Source organism: Myotis lucifugus, unplaced genomic scaffold (genome assembly GCF_000147115.1).
Source record: "Myotis lucifugus unplaced genomic scaffold, Myoluc2.0 scaffold_99, whole genome shotgun sequence".
NCBI classification, from domain to species: Eukaryota; Metazoa; Chordata; class Mammalia; order Chiroptera; family Vespertilionidae; genus Myotis; species Myotis lucifugus.
In genome coordinates this window covers 4,106,157-4,129,226 of record NW_005871147.1, presented here as the reverse complement: position 1 = coordinate 4,129,226, position 23,070 = coordinate 4,106,157, and the positions used below count along the sequence as shown (strand labels likewise).

Sequence of the window (23,070 nt, the reverse complement as noted above, 5' to 3'; positions counted from 1 at the left end):
TATGTGAGGTGATGGATGTGCAAGTCACCATGATGTATACTTTATCTTAAAGTATATGTCATTTATACCTCAATTAAGCTAAATTGATACCAGGAGTGAGGAGCTGTTATAACCCACAAATGTGGAAGCAGCTTTGGGCAGAGGTAATGGGCAGAGGCTGAATGAGTTTGGAGGTCCATGCTAGAAAAAGGCAACATGGCCACAAACAGACCTTTAAAGGCGATTTGGGTGAGGGCTCGGGAGAGCGGTTGTGAACAGAAGGTTGGTAGAAACATGGCCAGTGAAGCCCATTCCGAAGAGGTTTCAGATGGAAATGAGGATGTGTGGTTGGAAACTGAGAGAGAGTGGCAAAGAACTTGGCTGGATTGTGTTCATCTCCTAGAGTTTTGTGGAAGGTAGCACTTGTGAGCAATGAAATTAGATATTGGCTGAAGCTATTTCTTTGTTTGTTTGTTGAAAGTGTTACTATGTCTCCTTTTTCCCCATCGACCCCTCCCCGGCCACTCCCACCCCCCAGGACAAGTCCCCACTGCCCCAGTGACCGTGTCCATTGGTCGAAGCTATTTCTAATCAAAGAATTGAAGGTGCTGCTTGGTGTCTCTTGACTGCTTATAGTAAAATGTGAGAAGAGAGAAATGATTTAAAGACAGAATTGTTGAAAGGGAAGCAGACATTGGAAAATTCTCAGTCTGCCCATAGTGCAAACGAGAAAGCGTGTTCAGAAGAGAACCCTAAGGATGTGGCCAAGCAACCCTTTGATCAGGAAATTGGTATGGGTGTGAACCGTGGACTTCATCAGCTACAACAGCGGGAAAATAGCCTATTTGAACTCAAGGGGAAGAAGACGGGAAGGAATGAAGGAAGTGGACTTCTTAGATTTTACAGGATGGGACCATAGAGCTATTCAGCTTCTAATTTTCTCCATTCTTCAAGACAAGGGAAGAGGACTCCAAAGGTAATTCAGAGGTCATCAGGGCTGCCTCCTCAGTTTCAAAAGAGTGCCATTCCCTGGTTTCAATAGGCCATATGACCCCCACACAAAGCTGTGGGGAGCCAGCCCCTACCCAGCAGAGACATGAAGGCTAGGGCCCTCCTGAAGCCCCCGACTGGTAGTACCACTGCTGTTTGATTCCAGCCCAGGGAAGCTGCGGTATGCATTGTGCTCAGCAAAGTCACGGGGGCAGGTACACTACAGGAGGTCCAATGTGTCCAAAAGACCCCCCTCAGTGTGTCCAGAAAATGGGGCCCCCAGCCCAGAGGGCAGAGCATCAAATTAAATTATTCTCAGCCTTAAGATTTGATGTTGTTTGTTTTGTTGGGTTTTAGACTTGCTTGGGAACTGTCACCCCTTCCTTCCCTCCTGTTTCTCCCTTTGGGGAAATGTCTATCCTATGCCTGCCCCACCATTGTATTTTGGAAACACATAACTTGTTTGATTTCAAAGGTTCAAAGCTGGAGGGGGATTTGCCTCAGGATGAATTATACCTTGTGTCTCACCCATATCTGACTTAGATGATATGTAATTTAGATTAGACTTTGGCCTTTAGACTTTTTAAAGTTGATGCTTAAGACTGTGGGGGCTGTTGGGATGGAATGATTATTTTTCATGCAATAGGACATGAATTTGGGGAGACCAAGGGTATAATGCTATGGTCTGAATGTTTGTGCTCCCCCCCCCCCCGCCATTTCATATGTTGAAATTCTAACCCCCCACAGGTGACAGTGTTAGTGGCTGGGGCCTTTGGGAGGTGCTTAAGCTGTGCGAGTGGAGCCCTCATGGATAGGATTAGTGCCTTATAACAGAGGACCCAGAGCGATCCCGTCCCCCTTCTGCTATGTCAGGATACAATGAGAAGTCTGTGACCTAGAGGAGGGTCCTCACCCAACCATGCGGCACCAGCCTCCCGGGCGTCCAGCCTCCAGAACTGTGAGAAATAAATGTCTTGTTTATAAGCTACTCCGCCTGTGGTATTTTGTTACAGCAGCCCAAATAGATTAAGACAGAGGCTGAGCTCTAAGCCTGGCCTCCTTCACAGTGGGGCCTTGAGCAGCTCAAGGGCCTTTTGGAGTCTTGCTCTCCCTGGAATGCAAAAGGAAAAGGCAGAATGAGAAGATCCCTTAAAATCTCTTTCAGCTCTAGAAGGATTCTAATCTGGGATGGCGGATGAAAGCTGAAGTCTAGATACAAATATTCCATACCCAGTGGCATTGTTAGTAACAATAGTAATCTCAGTGGCAAATGACAGACCAGCAGCCTAGCCAAAAATTTAACAGACATGGGAAATGAGACAGCGTTTGGGGAACTTGATAAGCTCCCCACGCAGAAGAGACCAGAGAGGGACTAAGCTATCCACACATCCCTAACTGACCATGAACCTATAAGCACATGAAGAGAAGATACAAGAAGTCCCATCAGAAAGTAAAAATAAATAAATAAAGCCAGGGCATGCTTAAAAATGGCATAAAATTTTAATGTGCTCTCAACGCATGCCACACACACACACACACACACACACACACACACACACACGGCATCAGAAAGTGGAAGTCTTAGTGGTACAGGGTATTTGAGCCCAGCAGCTGCCTAAAATCATTGGTTGACCATTAGGTGATTGACTAACCATTGGCACAAGGTTAGGCTTAACCACAGAGGAAACAGAATCCACAGATTTAGTCAAGTTATTAAACACAACAAAACAAAAGCAAAAAGGGGCCTTCAGGGAGAAAAATTAGAATCCATAGTTGCTGTAATATATTAAAACTAGAGGCCTGGTGCACAAATTCATGCACAGATGGGGTCTGGCCAGCCTACCCCAATCGAGGCCGATTGGGCTGGGCCAGCTGGGGGGAGGGGCCGTGGGCGGTTGGCCAGCTGGCCCCACCCCCTGGTCAAACTCCCGGTTGAGGGGACAATTTCATATTAGCCTTTTATTATATAAGATACTCAATTTTTGACAAAAAATTATGAGACATTCAAAGAAACAGGCAAGTATAACCTATCCTCAGAAGAGAAAAACAAAAAGGTCCATAGATCCTGTCTATGTAGGTTCAGATATTAGACTTTGCAGATAAAACTTCAAATAAGTTATTATAGAAATTATGTTTTAAGTAAATCCTGAATAAAATTCTGATACATGCTACAATATGGATAAACCTTCAAGACATTATGCTGAAGTGACACAGTATGCCAGACACAAAATGGGAACTATTGTATCATTCCAGTTACATGAGGTATCTAGAATTATCAAATTCAGAGACAGGAAGTAGCATAGTGGTTATCAGGGACTGAAATGAGGAGGAAATTAGTTATTGTTAATGGGTGCAGGGTTTTAATTTGGGATGATGAAAACATTTTTGAGATGGATGGTGGTGATGGTGTCAGAACAACATAAATGTACTTAATGCCATTGAACTGTACACTTAAAAAACATTAAAATGGTAAAGTTTATGTTATGTATATTTTACCACAATAAATATTCTAGAGTTGAAAAGTATGATAGCAAATTTTTAAAAAATTAACTAGAGGAACTCAACAGATTCAAGAAAGCAGAAGAGAGAGAGAGAGAGAGAGAGAAAGGAAGAAAGGAAGGAAGGAAGGAAGGAAGGAAGGAAGGACGGAAGGAAGGAAGGAAAAAAGAGAGGAGGAAGAAAGAGAAAGAAAGAATCTGTGAACTTGCAAATAGAGCAACAGAAATTATCCAGTGTGAAAAACAGAGAATGACTGAAAAATGAACACAGCCTCAGTGACCCATGCAACAAATATCAGGTGTGCCAATTTATGTGTAATGGGAATGCCAGAGCAGAGAAGACAGAGAAAGGGGCAGAAAAAAATATTTGAAAAAATAGTGGCTGAAAGCTTCCCAAATATTAATGGAAAACAATCTGCAGATCTAAGAAGCGCAATAAACCCCAAGGATATAAACACAAAAAGATATATACCTAGATTTCTACCATAGCCAACTTGTTGAGAGACAAAAGAGAAAATATTGAAAGAAGCTAGAGAAAAACAACTCATTGCATATAAAGAAACAATAAAACAAGTAACAGCAAAACTATCCTTAAAACAAAGATGAAATAAAGACATTCCCAGAAAAAAAGACTTCAAGAGTACATTGTTAAAAGACTTGCCTTACAAGAAGTATTAAAGGCAATTATGTAGGCTGACAAGAAATGATTCCAGATAGTATTCTGAATCTACACAAAGATAAGAGTCATTTGAAAAGGTAAATATAAGTAAAAAGACTGTGTATGTTCTCATTAATTTTGTGAAAAGACATAAGATTTCAAAGAATAATTATCTCTGCATTTTGGGTTTATAACAAATATAAATGTAGCATGATAATCACATAAAGGAAGGGGAAGAAAAACCAAACTACATTAGAACCAAATTTTTATTTCACCAGAATTGTTAGTATTCACCTCATACATTGTAATGTAATCCCTAGAACCACCACTAAGAAAATAACTTTAAAATATATAGTTAATACAAATCATATATCAAATAAGGGACAATATGCAAAATATATAAAGAATTTCTACAATTTAACAGAAAACCCAAATAACTCGATTTTAAAATGGGCATCTGACTTGAATAGACATTCTCTGAAGATTACATACAAACTAGAGGTCTGGTGCACGAATTTGTGCACCAGTGGGGTCCATCGGCCTGGTCTGCACCCTCTCACAATCTGGGACCCCTCGGGGGATGTTGGAGAGCCAGTTTCGGCCCAATCCCCGCAGGCCAGGCTGAGGGACCCCACCGGTGCACAAATCCATGCACCGGGCCTCTAGTATGCATATAAGATCTTTGGTTAATTTCTTCCCGCTCTCCCTCCTCCCCTCTTCCCTCTGAGATTCATCAGTTTGTTCCATGTTTCCATGCCTGTGGTTCCACTCCTGCGTTGAGCATCTGCCCCTTGATGGTCAGTGTGCATCATAGCTACCGGCCAGCCAGATGGTCGGATGGTCACTTAGGCTTTTATATATATATATATACTAGATGCCTGTTGCATGAAAAGATTCGTGCAATGGGCCTTCCTTCCCTTCCCCTGGCTGCCGGCACCGGTTTTCCACCAGCACCCGGGACCCAGGCCTTCGCTCCGGCCAGAGCCGCCTTCAATCTTTGCTGCTCCGGCCGGAGCCACCTTCAAGCCTTCACTCCACCACTTCGTGCCTATGTATGCAAATTAACTGCCATCTTTGTTGGAGGTTAATTTGCATATCTTGCTGATTAGCCAATGGGAGGCATAGTGAAGGTACGGTCAATTACCATGTTTGTCTATTATTAGATAGGACTAGTAGATGGCCAACAAACATGTGAAAAGATGCTCAACATCACTAAGCATTAGAGAAATGTAAATCAACTTCAGTGAGAGATCACCTCACATCCATTAGGATGGCTTCTCTCTCTGGAGCACATTCTCACCTTTTCCCCTCTTCTTCCCTCAAGGTGCATACCTTTGTGCTCTCTCTCCTAAGTTCCAACGACCCTTCTTTTGCCTCTGTAACTTATTTCCTGAGCCCATGCAGCCCACCTGGCTCACTTTTTCTAAATAAACTTTCACACACACACACACACACACACACACACACACACACACCACCCAGAAAATTGTGTTTGCATGGATGTAGAGAAATTAGAACCCCTGTGCACAATGGTGAGATTGTAAAATGGTATAGACACTATGGAAAACAGTATGGCAGGTCCTCAGAAGAATTAAAAATAGAACTACCATATGATCCAACAATCCCAAGTCTAGATATATATCAAAAGAATTGAAAGCAGGGTTTTGAAGAGATATTTGCACACCCATATTCATAGCAGCATTATTCACAATAGTCAAGATGTGGAAGCAACCCAAATGTTCATTAACTGATGAATGGATAAACAAAATGTGACCTATACATGCAATGGAATATTATTCAGCCTTACAAGGAAAGAAATCCTGTTACATGCTACAACTTGGGTGAACCATTGCACATCAGGCTTAGTGAAATGAGCAAGACACAAGACAAATACTGTATGATTCCATTTATCAGAGATATCTAAAGTAGTTAAATTCATGGGGGAAAATGTAGAATGGTGATTACCAGGGGCTAGGGAAGGGGGAAATAGGAAGTGTTGCTTAATGAAGATAGAGTTTCAGTTTTCCAAAATGAAGAAGTTCTGAAATCTGCTGCTCAACAATGGGAATACAGGGTAGTGAACACGACTGAACTGTACACTTGAGAATGGTTATGATAGTAGATTTTGTGTTTTTAAAATAAGTATATAGTAATTCAACAACAATAGAATTAAATGGCATATTATTTAATACAAAAGAAGGCAGGCAGTAAAGGAACAAATGGACAAAAGTCTTATCAATAATTACATTAAATTAGAAAGGGCTATAATTCACCATAGCTAAGATCTGGAAACAGCCTAAGTGCCCATCAGTAGATGAATGGATTAGAAAACTGTGGTACATCTACACGATGGAATACTATGCTGCTGTAAAAAAGAAGGAACTCTTACCATTTGCAACAGCATGGATGGAACTGGAGAGCATTATGCTAAGTGAAACAAGCCAGTCAATGAAGGAAAAATACCACATGATCTCACTCATTCATGGATAATAAAGACCATTACAAACTTTTGAACAATAATAGATACAGAGGCAGAGCTGCCTCAAACTGATTGTCAAACTGCCGTGGGAAGGCCAGGGAGGGCTGGGGGACAGGAGGGAGGGGAGTAAGAGATCAACCGAAGGACTTGTATGCATCCATATAAGCATAACTAATGGACATAAGACACTGGGGGGTAAGGGAGGGTAGGGGTTTGTCAAGGGCGGGGGGGGGGGAAGGACACTTATGTAATACCCTTTGTAATACTTTTAGCGAAAAATTAAAAAAAAAAATAAATTAGAAAGGGCTAAACACTGCAATCAAAAAGCAGAGACTGCCAGACTGGATAAAAACCAAATCTAACTCTGTGCTGTGCGCCAGAAACACACTCAGATTAAAAAAACACAAGTAGGTTAAAAGTAAACTTACAAAAAAAACTATATACCATGTAAACAGTAACCATAAGAGAGCTGGATGGCTATGTTAATATTGGGAAACTATACATTAAGATAAATATCACTAGAGACAAAGCGGAACATTTATAATGATTAAAGCATCCATTTCTCAGAAGCTATAATAACTATGCATGAACACCTAAAAGCAGAACCTCAAAATACATAAAGCAAAAAATTGACAGAAGTAAATAAAAGAATAAATAGACAATTCAACAATAACAGGTCTGGATCAATAACTTAAACTTTCATCTTAAGAAAATGAAAAAAAAAAGAATAAACTGAACCCAAAGCAAGCAGCATTTAGGAAAAAATAAAGATTAGAGGGGAAACTAATAAAATATAAAAAACAAAAAACAGTGCTAGTGACCCTACTGAAATTAAATGGATTATAAAGAAACATTATAAACAACTTTATACCAACAAATTAGACAACTTAGATAAAATGAACAAATTCCTAGAAAGACACAAATTTACCAAAACTGACTTAAGAAACAGAAAATCTGAATAGACTTACAAGTAAAGAAATTAAATTATTAATTAAAAATCTTCCCACAAAGAAAAGCCCAGTCAGTCCTGGAAGGCATCACTGGTGAGTTCTCTATCGAGTATTTAAAGAAATACCAATCTTTCACTAACTCCGAAAACATAAGAGAAACATTGTCCAATTTATTCTATGAGCTAGTATTATCTTGACACCAAAGCCAAACAAAAACATCGTAAGAAAACTAGAGACCAATATCCCTCATGAAGATAGACACAAAAATCCTTAGCGAATATTAGTGAACCAAACTAGCAACATATAAAAATATTAGACGACACAGCCAGGTGACATTTATCCCAGGAGTGTAAAGTTAAACATCCAAGTCAGTTAATGTAATACACCATATTAATCGAATAAGGGACAAAAACCACATGATCATCTCAGAAAAAGCACTTGATAAAAAATTCAACATCCATTCCAGATAAAAGTACTCAGCAAACTGATGAGAAAGGAATATCCTCAACTTGATAAAGGGCATCTATGACAAACCTCACTGACATCATACTTAATGGTGAAGAGTAAATGCTCTTTCTCCTAAGATCAGGAATAAGGAAAGAATGTTGACTCTTTCCACTTCTACTCAGCATCATATTGGAGGGTCTAGCCAGTGCAACAGACTAAAAAAATAAAAATAAAAAATAGCCTGGCCAGCATGGCTCAGTGGTTGAGCATCGACCTATGAATCAGGAGTTTCTGGTTCAATTCCCCGTCAGGGCACATGCCCGGGTTGCAGGCTAAATCCCCAGTAGGGGGCATGCAGGGGGCAGCTGATCAATGATTCTCTCTCATCATTGATGTTTCTATCTCTCTCTCCCTCTCCCTTCCTCTCTGAAATCAATAAAAATATATTTAAAAAATTTTAAGTGTAGATTGGAAAGAAAGGTTAAAACTGTCTTTAGTCATAGATTACATGATTCTGTGTGAAGGTACAATATCAATGTACAAAAAAATCAATTGTATTTTTTTTTAAAATATATTTTATTGATTTTTTACAGAGAGGAAGGGAGAGAGATAGAGAGTTAGAAACATCGATGAGAGAGAAACATCGATCAGCTGCCTCCCGCACACCTCCCACTGGGGATGTGCCCGCAACCCAGGTACATGCCCCTGACCAGAATCGAACCTGGGACCCCCCAGTCCGCAGACCGACGCTCTATCCACTGAGCCAAACCGGTTCTGGCAATTGTATTTTTTTTATAATAGCAAGGAGCAATCCAAAAATGAAATTAAGAAAGCATTTCACTGACAGTAGCATCAAGAAAACAAAAATACTTAGAAATTGAACAAAAGAAGTGCAAGATTTGAACACTGAAAATTATAAAACACTGCTGAGAGAAATTGAATATAAATAAGTGAAGATATGTTCCATGTTCATGGATTGGAAGACTCAATGCTGTTAAGATGCTGTTCTCCCTACACTGATGTATAGATTCAATGTAAGCCTTATCAAAACCCAAGCAGGCATTTTTATAGAAATTAAATTTATCCTAAAATTTATATGGAAATGCAAAGACCCAGAATAAGCAAAACAATTTTGATAAAAATTTAGAGGGCTTAGACTATCCAATTTAACTAGTGTAAAACTAGTGTAAAAACTTTAACTAGTGTAAAAATAGGCAAAATGAATGGAACAAAATTAAGAGTCTAGAAATAAATTTTCATTTATGGTCAACTGATTTTCAACAAAGAAGTCAAGGCAATCCAATGCGGGGAAATAGTCTTTTCAATAAAAGGTACTGGGACAATTGACATACATATGCAAAATTATGTTTTTACACCCTTGCACCATATCCAAAAATTAACTCAAAATGGATTATAGACCTAAATATAAGCATTAAAGCTATAAAACTTCTGGAGGAAAACACAGGACAAAAATCTTTGTGACCTTGGGTTGGGCAAAGATTTCTTAGATCTGACACCAAAAAACACAATCCATAAAAGAAAACAAATTGATAAATGAGACCATCGAAATTAAAAACATTTGTGATTCAAAAGATAGCATAAGAGAATGAAAAGACAAGCCACAGAATGGGAGAAAATCATATATCTGATAAAGGATTTGTATTTAGAATATACAAATAAATCTTACAGCATAATAAGACAAGCAACTCGATTAAAAATGAGCAAAAGACTTGAATAAACATTTTGCCAAATAAGGTAAATTTATGAATAAACACATACAAAGCTGTTCCACACCATTAGTCATTGGGGAAACAGAATTGAAAGCCACAATGATAGCCCACTGTGTCCTAGAATGGCTATAATCATAAGACAGGCGACAACAAGTAGTATTAACAGGGATGTGGAGCAACTGGAACCTCAGCGATTGCTGGTGGGCATGCACAGCGGTGCAGCCACTTGGAAAACAGTTGGACAGTTTCTTAAAAACTTAAACTTACCATATGACCCAGCAATCCCATGGCTAGAGAAATAAAAACGTTCCACAAAGCCTTGGGATTAACAATAATCCAAATGTTCATCAACAGGCGAACAAAATGTGGTGTGGCCATACAACGGATATTAGTCAGCAATAAAAAGAAATAAACTACCGACATTCCATGACATGGATGAACCTCATGCTAAGGGAAGGAAGCCAGACACAAAGACTACATATTCTACGATCCTTTTTATAGGAAACATTCAGAAAAGACCAATCAATAGCTACAGAAACCAGACATACGATTGCCTGGGGCAGGGATGGAATCGAGGATGGACTGCAAACCAGCACAGAGTTACTCGTGGGGGGATGGAAAATGTTCTAAAAGTGATGAATGTGTAGATGGTAGCACAACTCTACAAATTTACTGAAAATCACTGAATTGTACACACAATGGATGAATTTTATAGATGTAAATTACACCTCCATATCAAGGCTGTAAAAACTATATAACCAGTAAGGGGGAGGGGTGCACTAACCTGACCCCCAACACCCACAGCCTGCCCTCCTGCCTTGGCACCTGTTTCTACAAACTCGTTCTCCCCCACCACCACCCCCGCTCTCCCTCAGAGACTTCCAGACTCCCTGTAGTGGCTTATTTTTAGCTCATGGCATTGCTTGGACAAGGACTGTCTTCCTGTCTGCCCACCCTCGGGATCCAGAGCCTCAGATCCGCAGCTGTATCCATTAGGTCTTCTCCTTGGTTCCTCCAGAAATGCTTGTTTGGAGAGAAGCAAGACCACCCGTGACTGCAGCCTTCCATGGGTCCTGGTGAGCTCTCATATAGGAACAACCAAGTTAAACTTCGTTCATCAGTTAAGTGCAGAAATGGACCCTGGCACCTTCCTAAGTTAATTGACTTACAAAGTGATCCTTCCAGGATCAAAGCTGTTTCTATTACCCATTTTATTATTAACGATCCTCAAAACGTACTCTGGTCTGCCATCCTCTGATCTGGCCCAACCAAGCCCTACCCTGTGTCTGAGAAAGCCGAGGATGTAGGGGCGGCTGGCAGGATGGCGCTGAGGGTCAGGGGCTCCAGTCACCTGCAACAACCCTGCGGAACAGTACGTGGTACTCCACACCAACTTCACAATAGCCGAGGCAGAGAGCTCCTGCTTTGGAGTCCTGTCCTGTTTGAGGCCTCAAGTCCCAGCAGGGCCCTATCTGCTGCTCTTCCCTACAAGCCAAAGCCCTGCTCCAGGCCCAGAAGGGATCGATTTGCTCAGCACCCAACAGGCAGGTAAACTATATTAGACACAGATCCTCCCTCTGGTCCAGACCCTGGTGGAGTGGTGGGGAGATGGGGAAGCCCTGAAGAGGAACGTTCCAGCTCGGCCATCAGGAGCTCACCTGGAGTCACCACCAGCAGGAGGGAACCTCACACCTCACCCTCCTCACAACTGCCCAGGCTCAACCAGGCAGCAGCAGGGCCTACCTGGGGCAAGGACTGTGCCAACACCACCGGATGGGTCTCCAGGTCACGGACCCTGCACGCGGTCTACCAAGGGGGAGGTGTCCTCCTTTCCAGGCACCAGGCTCGGCCCAGCAGCTCAAATGCCTTCCCAGTATTTGCTGCAGGCACCCCATCCACTACTTTATGCACCACAGGCTCGCCTCGTTTTATTGTGCTTCACAGGTGTTGCGTTTTTTTATGAACCAAGAAGACAAGACCCTCCACCAGCAAAAAGATTTTGACTCATTTTATTGCAACACTCACTTCATTGTGGTAGTCTGGAACCAAACCGCAGTCCCTCCGAGGAGTGCCTGTTCTTAAAAGTCAAACTCCCAAACCACCTGGAGGCACGCAGAGAATTGCAATCTCGGAGGCGGGAGCTGCTGGACTCCAGCAATGCATCTACAGCTGTGCCCTAACATATCTGCATATTAAACTACCAAGGACAGTTAAGCTTTCAAAGGGAGAAGATCAAAGTGCTGTCATCTTTTAATTTAATCCTTTTGTTGCATCCGTGGTCTTAAGAGGGATGAGAGAGATCAAAATAAAAATGGAAACAAACTATATCTTTGTGGCTGTTGTGTTTTAGCCTTTTTTCCCCTTCAATTTGGGCCACAAAATAGGTCAGCTCCATTACTGATCAGCCTTCCCACAAATATTTAAAACAAATTGAATTGCACACCCAATACCCATCACAATTACACCAGGCACAATAACTAAATTAGCAATTCAACAAAATAATTGGAAATGCGATTCTCTCTATTCCACCCGTCTCCCTCGAGGGTTCAGCCGATCTATGGGGGAAAACTCAGCTTTCCTAATTCTGCAGCTAATTAGAGACACACTTGTAAATGAAGTTGTTTGTCTTAAAGTTGAAATTCTCTTCTGGGGGTGGGGAGAGGGAAGGAGAGGCGAGAAAACCCTTCCACTCTGGAGCGAGTGTATGAACAGGTACAGAGCGCACACGCCTGGGTTCTAATTGGCAACCGTATCTGCAATTAATAACGCATCACTATTTCACCATCACTTATCTGGTAATGAGCGACTTCAGAAGAGCCTGGCTGACGTCCTCGTAGAGAGGCGGGCCTTCTAGCGCCCCCTGAGACCGGCCGTCGGGGCCGCGCGGTGCTGTTTGCGGGGCTGAGGGGCGGGCGGGACGACAGGGGGGCAGTGACGAGCCCAGGAGGTGTCGGCCCGCGTGGGCCTCCCTGTCTGGGCGGGAGAAGCAAAGGCTTATTTGAAAAGAAAACCGAGGGGAGGCGCCCATGCCTAACAGACTCCCCGCCCCCCACCCCTCGGTGGACGGCAGCCTGTGCGGGGCCAGGACCCCTTCCCCAGCCGGGGTGGCTCTCGGCCCCAGCCCCCTGCTCGGGCCACTGGGGGGGGGGGGGGGGGAGAGCAATCTTGAGGTTTCAATTAGTCTGTCCTTGGCCTCTTTTTGTTCCTCTAGGAAGGGAAATCTCGGCTTAATTATATAACTGAGAACTAGGGCTCACGTTCGTCCCCTCTTACCCTCCTTCGCCGAGATCAGGATGTGACCTTAAAACGCAAACTCTCTGCAGGGCTCCCGCGGAAGGCGAGAGTGAGGCGCCCGTCGGAGGGGGGCCCCCTGCCGCCCGCACACACCTGGGCGCACTCCCGCCGGGAACAAAGGCCTGGCCTTACTGGCGAGGTCAGCGGATGAAATGGAGGCCCCAGGGCGTGGGGCAGCCTCCTTTCCCAAGATCCCCCAGGACATCACAGCGCCCAGGTGGGGGTGATTGGCCCAGGAGCCTGCGCAAAGGCTGATAAGTAAATTCAAAAGCACCTGCTCCTTCCTGCTTATCTCCTCTAACAATATGAACCCGGAGTTATCACGCTTCAAGTGTTCCGTATTAGCCTTACGTTTAGCTCTTAAAATCCAGCGCAGTGTGCTACAACTTTAAAGGACACAGGAGTCAAACTGGAAAATCATTTTATGGCACCAGGGAGCCAGTTCCCAGCCTGGTCCCTCAGGAGAGAGACCCCGGCAGGAAACTCTGGATCCTCACACCCTCCTGCTCCCCAGGTCCCACTCCCAGCCACCTCTCCGGCCTAGGGGACCCCCCCCCCGGCCTGCACATACCTGGAGTGTGAAGACGCCCTGCCCTCAGCCCTGGGCCAAGCTGGAGCTCTCCGCGTCCAGTCTGTTGGTCATTGTCCTCATTTTTATTTTGGCGTTTAGTATAACTTGCAACAGGTTTGGAAATAGGCCTGAGCTATCAATACAGAGGCCACCGGCCACGTTGCAAAGCTCCAAAGATGCAAGGTATGATGGGGTGATGGCACAGTGATAGGAGTCTAGCCTCAACACCCCAGGAAGCGCTAGCGTTGGAGGCTTCCCCAGGCTCCCAGGGACCCACAGGAGAGCGGGAGGCAGCAGGCCTCCAGGATGAAGGAGTCCCTCAGGTTCAGAGCTGCCCTCGCGCGGGGAGGCAGACACCAGAGCAGCAGGCTGACTGCTTCCCGCTGCGTGTCAGCCACACCTGCATGTGGATGCACCTGGCAGTCCCGGAGGCTGGGCACGCAGAGGCCAACTTTGGAGCCCAGGAAGAAGCGCCCAGGAGCCCCTGGCCAGGCTGACCTCTCACCTTGGGGAACCAAACCTTGGGAACTTGATCCCAAGCCCAGAAAGGGTTCAGAGCCTGGGCTTCCAGGAAGACAAACAGGATTAATAGAGAGGCACCTCTAGTGGGTGCAATCAGACCCAAACTAGAGAATGCAGAACTCTACAGAAGAGAGCAGAGACCCCCCCCCCTCCCCCGTCCGTGTGACCTGCCAATATAGTCCCTTTGCTAAGCCTCCACCAGGGCTTGGCACACAGTAGATCAATCAATATCTGAATAAATGGATGTGAAAAAACATGCTGGCCCCTGTGCTAAACCCAAATCTACCATGCTGTCTTTACTTAGAAGCAGCAGCTTTAGATTAGGAAGGTCCTCAGAAGCCAACTTAGTAGGGCCTCATACTACGGTGAGGACCCTGAGGCCAAAGGTCAAAAGCCTTCCTCAAGGACACATCCTAGCAATTTTTATTTCTAGTCCAGATTTCTCCCCACTGCATCTTTCATTCATATCTGTCCTGGGTTCAAAACATCACATATGCCCGTTCCAAAACCAGCTATGTGTCCCCAAGTTTCTATTGGAATTGGACCCCTAAATACAGCCCCCACCTACCCTGGGGAGGGCAGACTAGAGAGGAGGAAGCAGCCAGCCCCATGTGACTTGATGGGCAGCCTGCCGGCCCAGAGCAGACTGAGCTCATTTCCAATTGAGTCATAAAGGGGAAGATGGGGTGGGAGGAGGGCCGGCAGGAACCTTTATGTGTTACTGTCATTGTCTATTGGGAACCTTATATTCTTTTCTACCCTATCAGTGATGTGGGATTGCTTTTTTTTTTTTTTAATGTTCTTTTAAAGTTTCTTTTCTGAGAATTCAGTGTCCTTGACCTCAACAAATGAACTGAGAACCCTCATCCAGGGGAAATAAACCAAACAAACCTCTCAGGAATATAAATGCTGCCGGGGCAATGACCCTATTGACAGACCCCAACCATGGGCAAGAAAGGCAGGGTCAAGGAAATCTATAGATAAACAAGAAAAACAAAAGTTAGATCAGGCAGACTCACTGCAGCTTTGCCATCCCTCTCCTCTGCAGACGAGGGCAGGCGATGACTCATCACGAGTGGTGGGAGGAATGGATGCATGCACAGCAGCTGGGCGGTATGGATCCCCTGGACTTAAGAGAGAATTAGTTAATGAACTTACCAAATTACTGGCAATTACCTTTGAAGTGTTATGAAGACAGAGAAAGTAAAAAAAAAGATGGAAAGAAAATAAGGTAGATAACATTTAAAAAAAGAATGACTAAGGCAAGCTTAATTTATTCAGCACAGTTGCCCCCAATACACAGACACATACATACATTTAAAAAGTAAAAACAAATTCAAGTGCAGAAAATAGGGTTCATTCGCTTTAGACAAAGCTCACTGCTTGTACTTGTCTTTGTTAAATGCAAGTGCACAGGGTGGGACCGTCAGGGTGTCAGCAGCAGGGCAGCCTCGGGCTCCTCCAGGACACACTGCCTCTACGGTCTGTAGTTTTGCTGAGACATGTGGCTGCCTTGTTTGTGAATCTAGCCCAGGCAGACAAGGATCTTGGCATCAACACACTCCACACAGGGAGTGACTGCTATGTCCTGGGAAATGGTCCCAAGGCTTATGGCGAATGTCACATTTGGATTCATTCCGAGCCCTCGGACTCAGCTCCTTTGGGACGAAGCGGTGAAGAGGCAGTCATCTCGGAGAGGTCTTAGCAATGCACATGGAGACCAGGAAACTCGACGTCCATGAAGAACCTACTTTTCTCAACTGGAGACGGATGCAGCGTCTGTTGCTGGATGGGCTGGCGGTGGCCTGCCCTGGTGCCCTGCCCTGGTGCCCTGCTGGCTTCCAGGGTTTCCCTACGATGCGCAATAAGCGGTCTTGGATGTGACTCTGGAGAGAATGGCTACACACCCAAAACAGTACAGAGCAGCTGCAGGAAGGCACACCCACACAAGGCAAGGACACCCTCCTGAAAGGAGCATGAAAGCCAGAGAAGAAAGTGGATCTAGCAGCCGGGAAAAAAGACAGGGGGGGAGGGGGGGGGCGGAGGTGCGGAGATATGGTGTCGCTTTCTATTTATCCATCTTTCATGGGAGCATCCAAAGCACATTACAGGCAGTAGCTCTTTAATCCTCCCAGAGGATGCTGCTGATTTGAAGGGTTCCCTGGGGAGCAAGAAATAAACCCCAGGATCAGACTCCGGGGCCAATCTCCACTCTGCCTCTGAGCCCCGCCTAAAGCAAGTGAGACGTGAACAAGCCCCCGTGATGTGTTCCAACAGCCTTCAAAATACTCAGATTCTTTCACTTGTTTCCCTTTACTTCTAAAAATATATGCCAAGAAAAATAATTTTAAAAGACAATAAACAAGCTTTTTGCTCAAATATTTAACTGTAACATTATTCATAATAGCAAATAATGAACAATTTACATGCTCAACAACAGGGGATTTGGTTAAGCACTGAAGATACATGCCCCAAATGGAATTACTAGTTAGCAATGAAAATACTTGTGATATCTGCAAAAACATGAAAGTAATCTTTTACTGTACTCTTAATATTAAAATGCAGAATATACTGTATACCACTGGTTCTCAATTGGTGCTGTGTGTGTATTAGGTGGAAGGGGAGATGGTGCATGGCTGTGTGGGTGTTTTGCTTTTATTGTTTTTAAAGGGTAAGTACAACATTTTGAACTGTCCAAAAGTAAAAACCAAGTCCCCCACCCCCTCTGCTCGGGGAGACGGGTTCCCTGGTGTGATGGCACCTGCACAGGGAAGAGGCTGTGAAGCACTAAGTGTCAGTAACGAGAAGTGGGTGTGTCTGGGTGGCGGATTATAGCCCAGTCTCATTTCTACTTGTTCCTTCTACTTCTCTATAATTATTTTTTTAAATATATTTTTATTGATTTCAGAGGAGAGCGAGAGGGAGAAAGAAAGATCAATGATGAGAGAGAATCATTGATCAGCTGCCAACTGCACGGCTCACACTGGGGATTGAGCCCACAACCTAGGTATGTGCCCTGACTGGGTGGGACTTAAACCAGAACCTCCTGGTTCATAGGTGCACAGTCAACCACTGAGCCACACTGGTCAGGCTTCTGTAACTAATTTTTAACATAAAATAAATGAGGACAAGCAACCAGCCTTCTCTTCTCTATCCTGAAGGGAGAGGCCGGTCTCAAGTGCAAATCTAGGCTGGGTGGGCACTCCCTATGTCCACTGTGGCCAGCTCGCCGGCTTGCCACCTCCCTGTACTGGGAGGACTTCAAGGTCTGTGGTTTCTGAGTGCCATGCTGGGCAAAAAGAAAATAAGCAAACTCCACACAAAAGGGAGGAATGCTTCAGTCAACACTGAGAAAGGGCTCTGGATTGAAACTCCTGATAACAATTCTCAACTCATTTAAAAATCAGCATTAGCTACCAAAATGTAAAGTATTAGTTTTATTAAAATGCAAATCGATCAACTAATCTGTCTTTCTAGTAACAGTTGAATTGCAGTATCCGTGTCAATTAAAATAGTTTCCAATTTATTCTTGGCTGGAAGGAGGGTGGTCTTCTGAATTTTAAAATGCAAGCCTCCCTTTACTGAAAATGCTGTCCGTTCTTTCTCATTTCTCCTGATTTTAATTCATTTTAATTAAACAGGTTGGACTCCAAATATTTTGAAGTACCTGTTTAAATCTTTTTCTTCACCAAATAAAGAGCGATGATGACGAAGGTTCTATCTTTTTAGGAAATATGGGTTATAGCATGAAGCTCACTGAAGTCCAATATGAGGAGCCACTTCCTGGCTGTTCCCACGTGAATCCTCAGGCTAGACAGACAAGCTTGCATGTCCTATATTTTTTTAAGTGATCATTTTGAAGAGAGTAGTTGTAGGGAAACTCTCCTATTTCTGCTGATTGATCTCCTGGGTAACTGGAGACACATTGAAAATTAAACATTTCCCTGATAGTCAAGCCCAAGAGGTAACTACTGAGACAAGAAAAACAAATCACCACATTCCAGGGTCCAATTAATGTGAGATGGAAAAACCCTCCTCCCGCCACGTGCCCCATCCTGAGCTCAGCAGACACTGATGCTCACGAAATGGAAGTGAATTACACTCAGGACCAACTGCACTGGGGCCAGCCTTTGGGCACGCGGTCCCCAGACGCTAAGCCCATGATACGTGGGATTCAGGGACACAGAAATCTGTCACTTGGTTTTGACATTTTAAAACCACATGAAAATCCGACTTTAAAAACAATGACTAGTTATTGACGACAACTGCACTCAGTTGCCTGGATGCAACATTTCTCCTCTAATTCCGTAGCTTTAAATAAAGATTTGGGCAAGGCACGGAGATGGTCAGTGTCGTCCGCTGGTCGGCACACATTACTTATGCAAGATAATCTTCATTGCATATTGACCACAGCAGGCCAATAAATCCCCCTTATGGGGATTTAATTTCCAGCTTGTGACCTCTGGATGAAAAACAAGTGAATCATTTCCTCCCGCTAGATTTACACCAGAGCAGATCTCAATGAAGTGACTGAGGAATGGTGAGAATGGAAAAGGACGCTGGAAGAATCTTTATGGGTGGAAAAGAAAGAACAAGTCAGAGATTTGTACTCAGCAACAAATAGGCAAATACTCCCAAGTGACAAAGTCTCCAGGGCATAGCTTAGAGGTTCCCTGCTCCTCAGAGCCACGATCAACTGCTAAACACTGTCCACCCAGAAAGCAGCATCCCCCCCAATGATTCCTCCTGTGAAGCTCTATGTGGTAAGAGGCACATGACTTGCTAGAGCTCTAAATCAGACCTCACTTCGTGCTGCTCAAGAAACCACATGGCCAGTAACAACGCTCTTTATTTGTGGCGGCTCAAGGACACGGGGGAAGGGCGCTTTGCACATGGAAGTGCCAGAGACAGAGACAGGTGATTCCAGGCGTCCTGGGACTTGGTTAGGCGTGTGTTCTGAACAGCACACCTTCCCAGGAAGTCCCTGACTCACTCAACCCCATAGGCCAGTGGGTTCTTCCACTTGGGGCTGGATGAGCAGCCGACCTGGCCAAGGCGCCGCCGGGCTGGAGGCCACCCTCAAGGCCTTGCAGCAAGAGAGATGGGTGCTGTCAATCCCCGTGGCCTTCTTCTGGAGGGTTGAGTTGGCCAAAAAGAGATCGATATAACTCTGTCCTAGAAGACAAACAAAACAAATTGGTTAACACACTGGTTAACTTTCCAAGGTTAAAAAAAGAACTAAGGAGCTGGGAAATACCCCAATACGTTTGTTCAACTGAAACCACAGCCATGTAATTAAAAATGCATCCCACAGCTCTTATTCACAAATACAAAGAGAGGGAGAAACTAGAAGCCAATCAAATAGTGAGATATGTAAACGGTCCAGTGTGGCTGCATCCCCCATCTCCAGGGAATGAATTTTCTGTAAGTTTGCCCTTTACAGACAGGCTCTTCAAGTAAGAAAACAAGATTGAATATTTTAATAGGATGTATGAGACTGCCACACGATGAGGAGGATTCAATCAGACATGGGATGTAGGGATATAATTTAGTTTTCATACATTTTCTTGGACTTGGCAGTACTTGAAAAACAATGAAAATGACCCAGCAACTAGATTCCAATTACTGTCACATGTGCAGCCATTCAGTAGGACCAAGGTGCTTCCCGCTCCCCTGTTCTCAATCTAATAAATAATTCGATTGCCTAATTTATTATTTCTAAAATTGGGATTTGACGTTATGAGAGCCACAACACGCCAAGGTCTTGAGTCTCTGGAAATAAAGTAAACGATGTCTAACCTCTGTTTCAAATACAACATACACACAACTATTCAGCTAGTCGTGTGTCAAGGCCTGGAAAGTCTCAAAAAGACAAGGACCTCTCCTATCTTTATGGCGGAAACTCCAGAACACTTTCCCCTGTGGGCAGAGAGAGAGGAACCACGAAGGTCCACACAGGTCAGATCCACTCCGGAGGTGGCCTGTGGAGGACATGGCCAATGGAGGCAGGGGATACATGGCCACTAACTCTCAGGGAAGGGGGATGAGTTGGCACGGGCTAAGGCTCCCGGCCAGGGAGTAAACAGCCCCAGAAGAAAGCTGTGCCTGCTCTGTTCTATACTTTCAAGATCTAACCCCAAATGTAGCCTGTTCTTCTTGTTAAGAAAACAGGCTTTTAAAAGTGCTTTCATTATCTGAGAGTCATCATCATCAGCAAATCTGACCTTCAAAATAAAGCAAACAACCCCCGCCCCAAACTACCACCCTTCAAACAGCTTTCTTGGTTCAGCAAGATTTTAACATAAAAACGTATTTGTCCGTTTTTTAAGTTATCCCACTATAGTTGTGGTAGGAATAGAGGTCTATAATTAGAAAATCCAGCAATAAAAATAGCATATTAAAGCTTTTTAAAAAGAAAAAAATCTTTAAAAAGAAACCACAGAAGCCGAGAATGTCAACTAACCTTATGGTTCTGAGCACTACAAGGGCAGACCTGGAAAGTCGGGCCAGAGAACAGTCGCTCTCCAATCCCGGTGCAGGAAATCGGGGCAAGAACTTGCTGCTACCCTCACCCTGAACACTGGACCAGCCCAGGCCTCCAGACAAAGGAGGCAGGTTCACTCTGAGCTCCATCATCTCTTTTGTTTCTGCCTCCCCTGGCCAGCCCGACACCAGCCTAGGAAGTGGAAGGCAGCTTCATGCTAAATGCAAATTTGAGGCAGCAGCCTCACTTCCAGTTGCTTCCAAATCATCAGCTCCATTGCAGAAACGACAGCAAGACCCTGACCAGGCTGCCCTCATCACGCGATGGCCTGCCTGTCTGCCAGTAAGTACATGTCTCTGTTGCCATTTCACAAAAAATCAAGTGGCACGGAGGGGAGAGCCTCCATGACAAATAGGAAAGTGTGAGTTTAAGGTTGCAGCATCGGACGAGAGGGAAATGCAGAGGCACATGCTATTCAGCCTTCGCAATAGTACCCTCCCCACCTCCCCGAGCCTGCCACATCCGACCCATCATTACCACCAGCAAATGCTTCCACTCAGTGCCACGGCAACAGAGAAGCACCTGGGCTGGGGCAGCAGTTACCATCCCAGCAGGGTTTGAGAGGCAGGCAGAGAATGCAATGCTGAAACCCATGTTTTGATCAAACATCGGTTCACACTCAGGTGGGCAAAGCTGACAAACAGACGAGGCTGTTCATGGCAAAGCAACTTGGAAAGTGGAGTGCTCTGGATTCTTAAAATCTTTTTACAGAGAGAGGGAGAATATGAGCAAGGGGTTATTCCAATCTAAAACTCCCCAAGGAATTACAATTCCATGTCTCCCTCACCCACCAATCAGGGACCGTTTGTGCCTTCAAAGCATCTCAAGCTCCCTGCTCCTCAAGGCCTTACCATCTCTGACCAGGAATATGTGACAGCTCCTACCCAACCTCTCTGCTCCCTCCTCCTGGTCTCCTCTGCATTTCCCTCCTCAGCCCTGGCTCCCTCCCCAGGTCCAGGAGCACCACCAGGATGAAGATCCAGCCCCTCCTTTCCCCTGGACCTTGCACAGGCTACACGTGGCTGGGCCTCCCTCCCACCTTCGGACCCCGACCAGTACCGGTGGGGCCTCAGGCCCTGGTCCAACAGCTTTTCTACACCCCAACAGAATTTGACAAAACCCTCATACATTTTCAAGTTTACATATAAATGTTTTCTATAAACTTAATAATCACAAAGGATACAATTATCAGAATATTGTGAACACTAATTTTTAAAATAAAAATCACATCCCTTTTGTAATACACCCAATGGACTCTATATGTCACACTGACTTGCTACCCATCACCACTCATTTAAATAACACATAAACAAACTCTTTAATTTGGAAATGTTACAGCATTTTTCTTTTTAAATGTGTATTTCCATTTGACTTTTCCCTAGAGATTTTGGTCCTAATTGTTTTATGCTTGAAAGTCTTTTATTGATCACCCTATCATATTTCTTGGCCACAAAAATAAATATGTAAATTGAAATATTTTTTGAAATTTAAAAAGTCGAAATAAAAATATTTTAATTTCTTGTGACTGTAAGGGTCTAATTAATTTTAAAAAATTATTTTTGGATTGTGTTATCATTACTATTAGGACACATTCATATATACAATAACAATATAACAAAGTGTATTATACTTTTGGTAGAAACTTAATGTACATAAATAAGTAAAACATTACTGGAAATGCATCTCTTGATGACACAGAAGAGGCTTCCCCTCCGTTCATGTCTCCATGACTGAGATTTATCTGTTGCTGGAAGGAGAGGGTTCAGCATCGACCCTGTTCCTGTTTGTAGTTTTGTAGCTGTAAGTACTGAGAGACCCTGTCACGTTAACAAGTAGGTGGGAATGGGAGAATTTTGTTAGAGCAACATCACTCATTTCTTTTAATTCTTTCTGAATTATATGCCCCCCCCCCCCAATCATATAGTGATCTGCCACCAAAAGTCTGTTTTAATGGTCTACCAGCTGACAACTCAATCAACTTCTCCTGCAGTTTTGTTAAAAATAAAGGCCCTGCAGGGACTTGTTACCTAGCCCTTAGTCACTGCCATTCTCAATCCCTGCACCTATAGTATGAGGTGTCCCTTTTGTGTGGTGCACACTGCAGGGCAACCTCCCAGGTCAGACCAAGGAGGGACTCGAGGTGGGCTGGTGCCAGGTGGGCAGAGGACAGCTGGGCCAGGCCCGCGCAAAGGCGCACTCACAGACAGATGTGCTTCAGGGACGAGTGCACATTTGGATCGCTGGACACTCTGTGTGTACTTTCCCTGGGGAAGTCTCTGCAACCCCAGGATGAAGACTGACATGTGGGTGCACTGAGCTCTGCCCCAAACCCAGACAGGTGCTAGTCTGGTGCCACTGCGTAGGGAAAGGTAGAAGCATCTGAAAAGAAACAGGATGTGTCCACACCC

General features: G+C 44.2%; 1 protein-coding gene across 1 annotated transcript in view; it reads right to left on the bottom strand.

The window, feature by feature from the left end:
* Window positions 1–18,949: 18,949 nt before the first annotated feature.
* Window positions 18,950–23,070, bottom strand: part of AATF (apoptosis antagonizing transcription factor) — an 86,433-nt gene continuing 82,312 nt past the window's right edge. Inside the window, exon 12 of the mRNA XM_006092252.3 lies at window positions 18,950–19,293. Within this exon, the coding sequence (XP_006092314.1) occupies window positions 19,230–19,293 (64 nt within the window). The 3' untranslated portion in view covers window positions 18,950–19,229. The remainder of the gene's footprint in view (window positions 19,294–23,070) is intronic.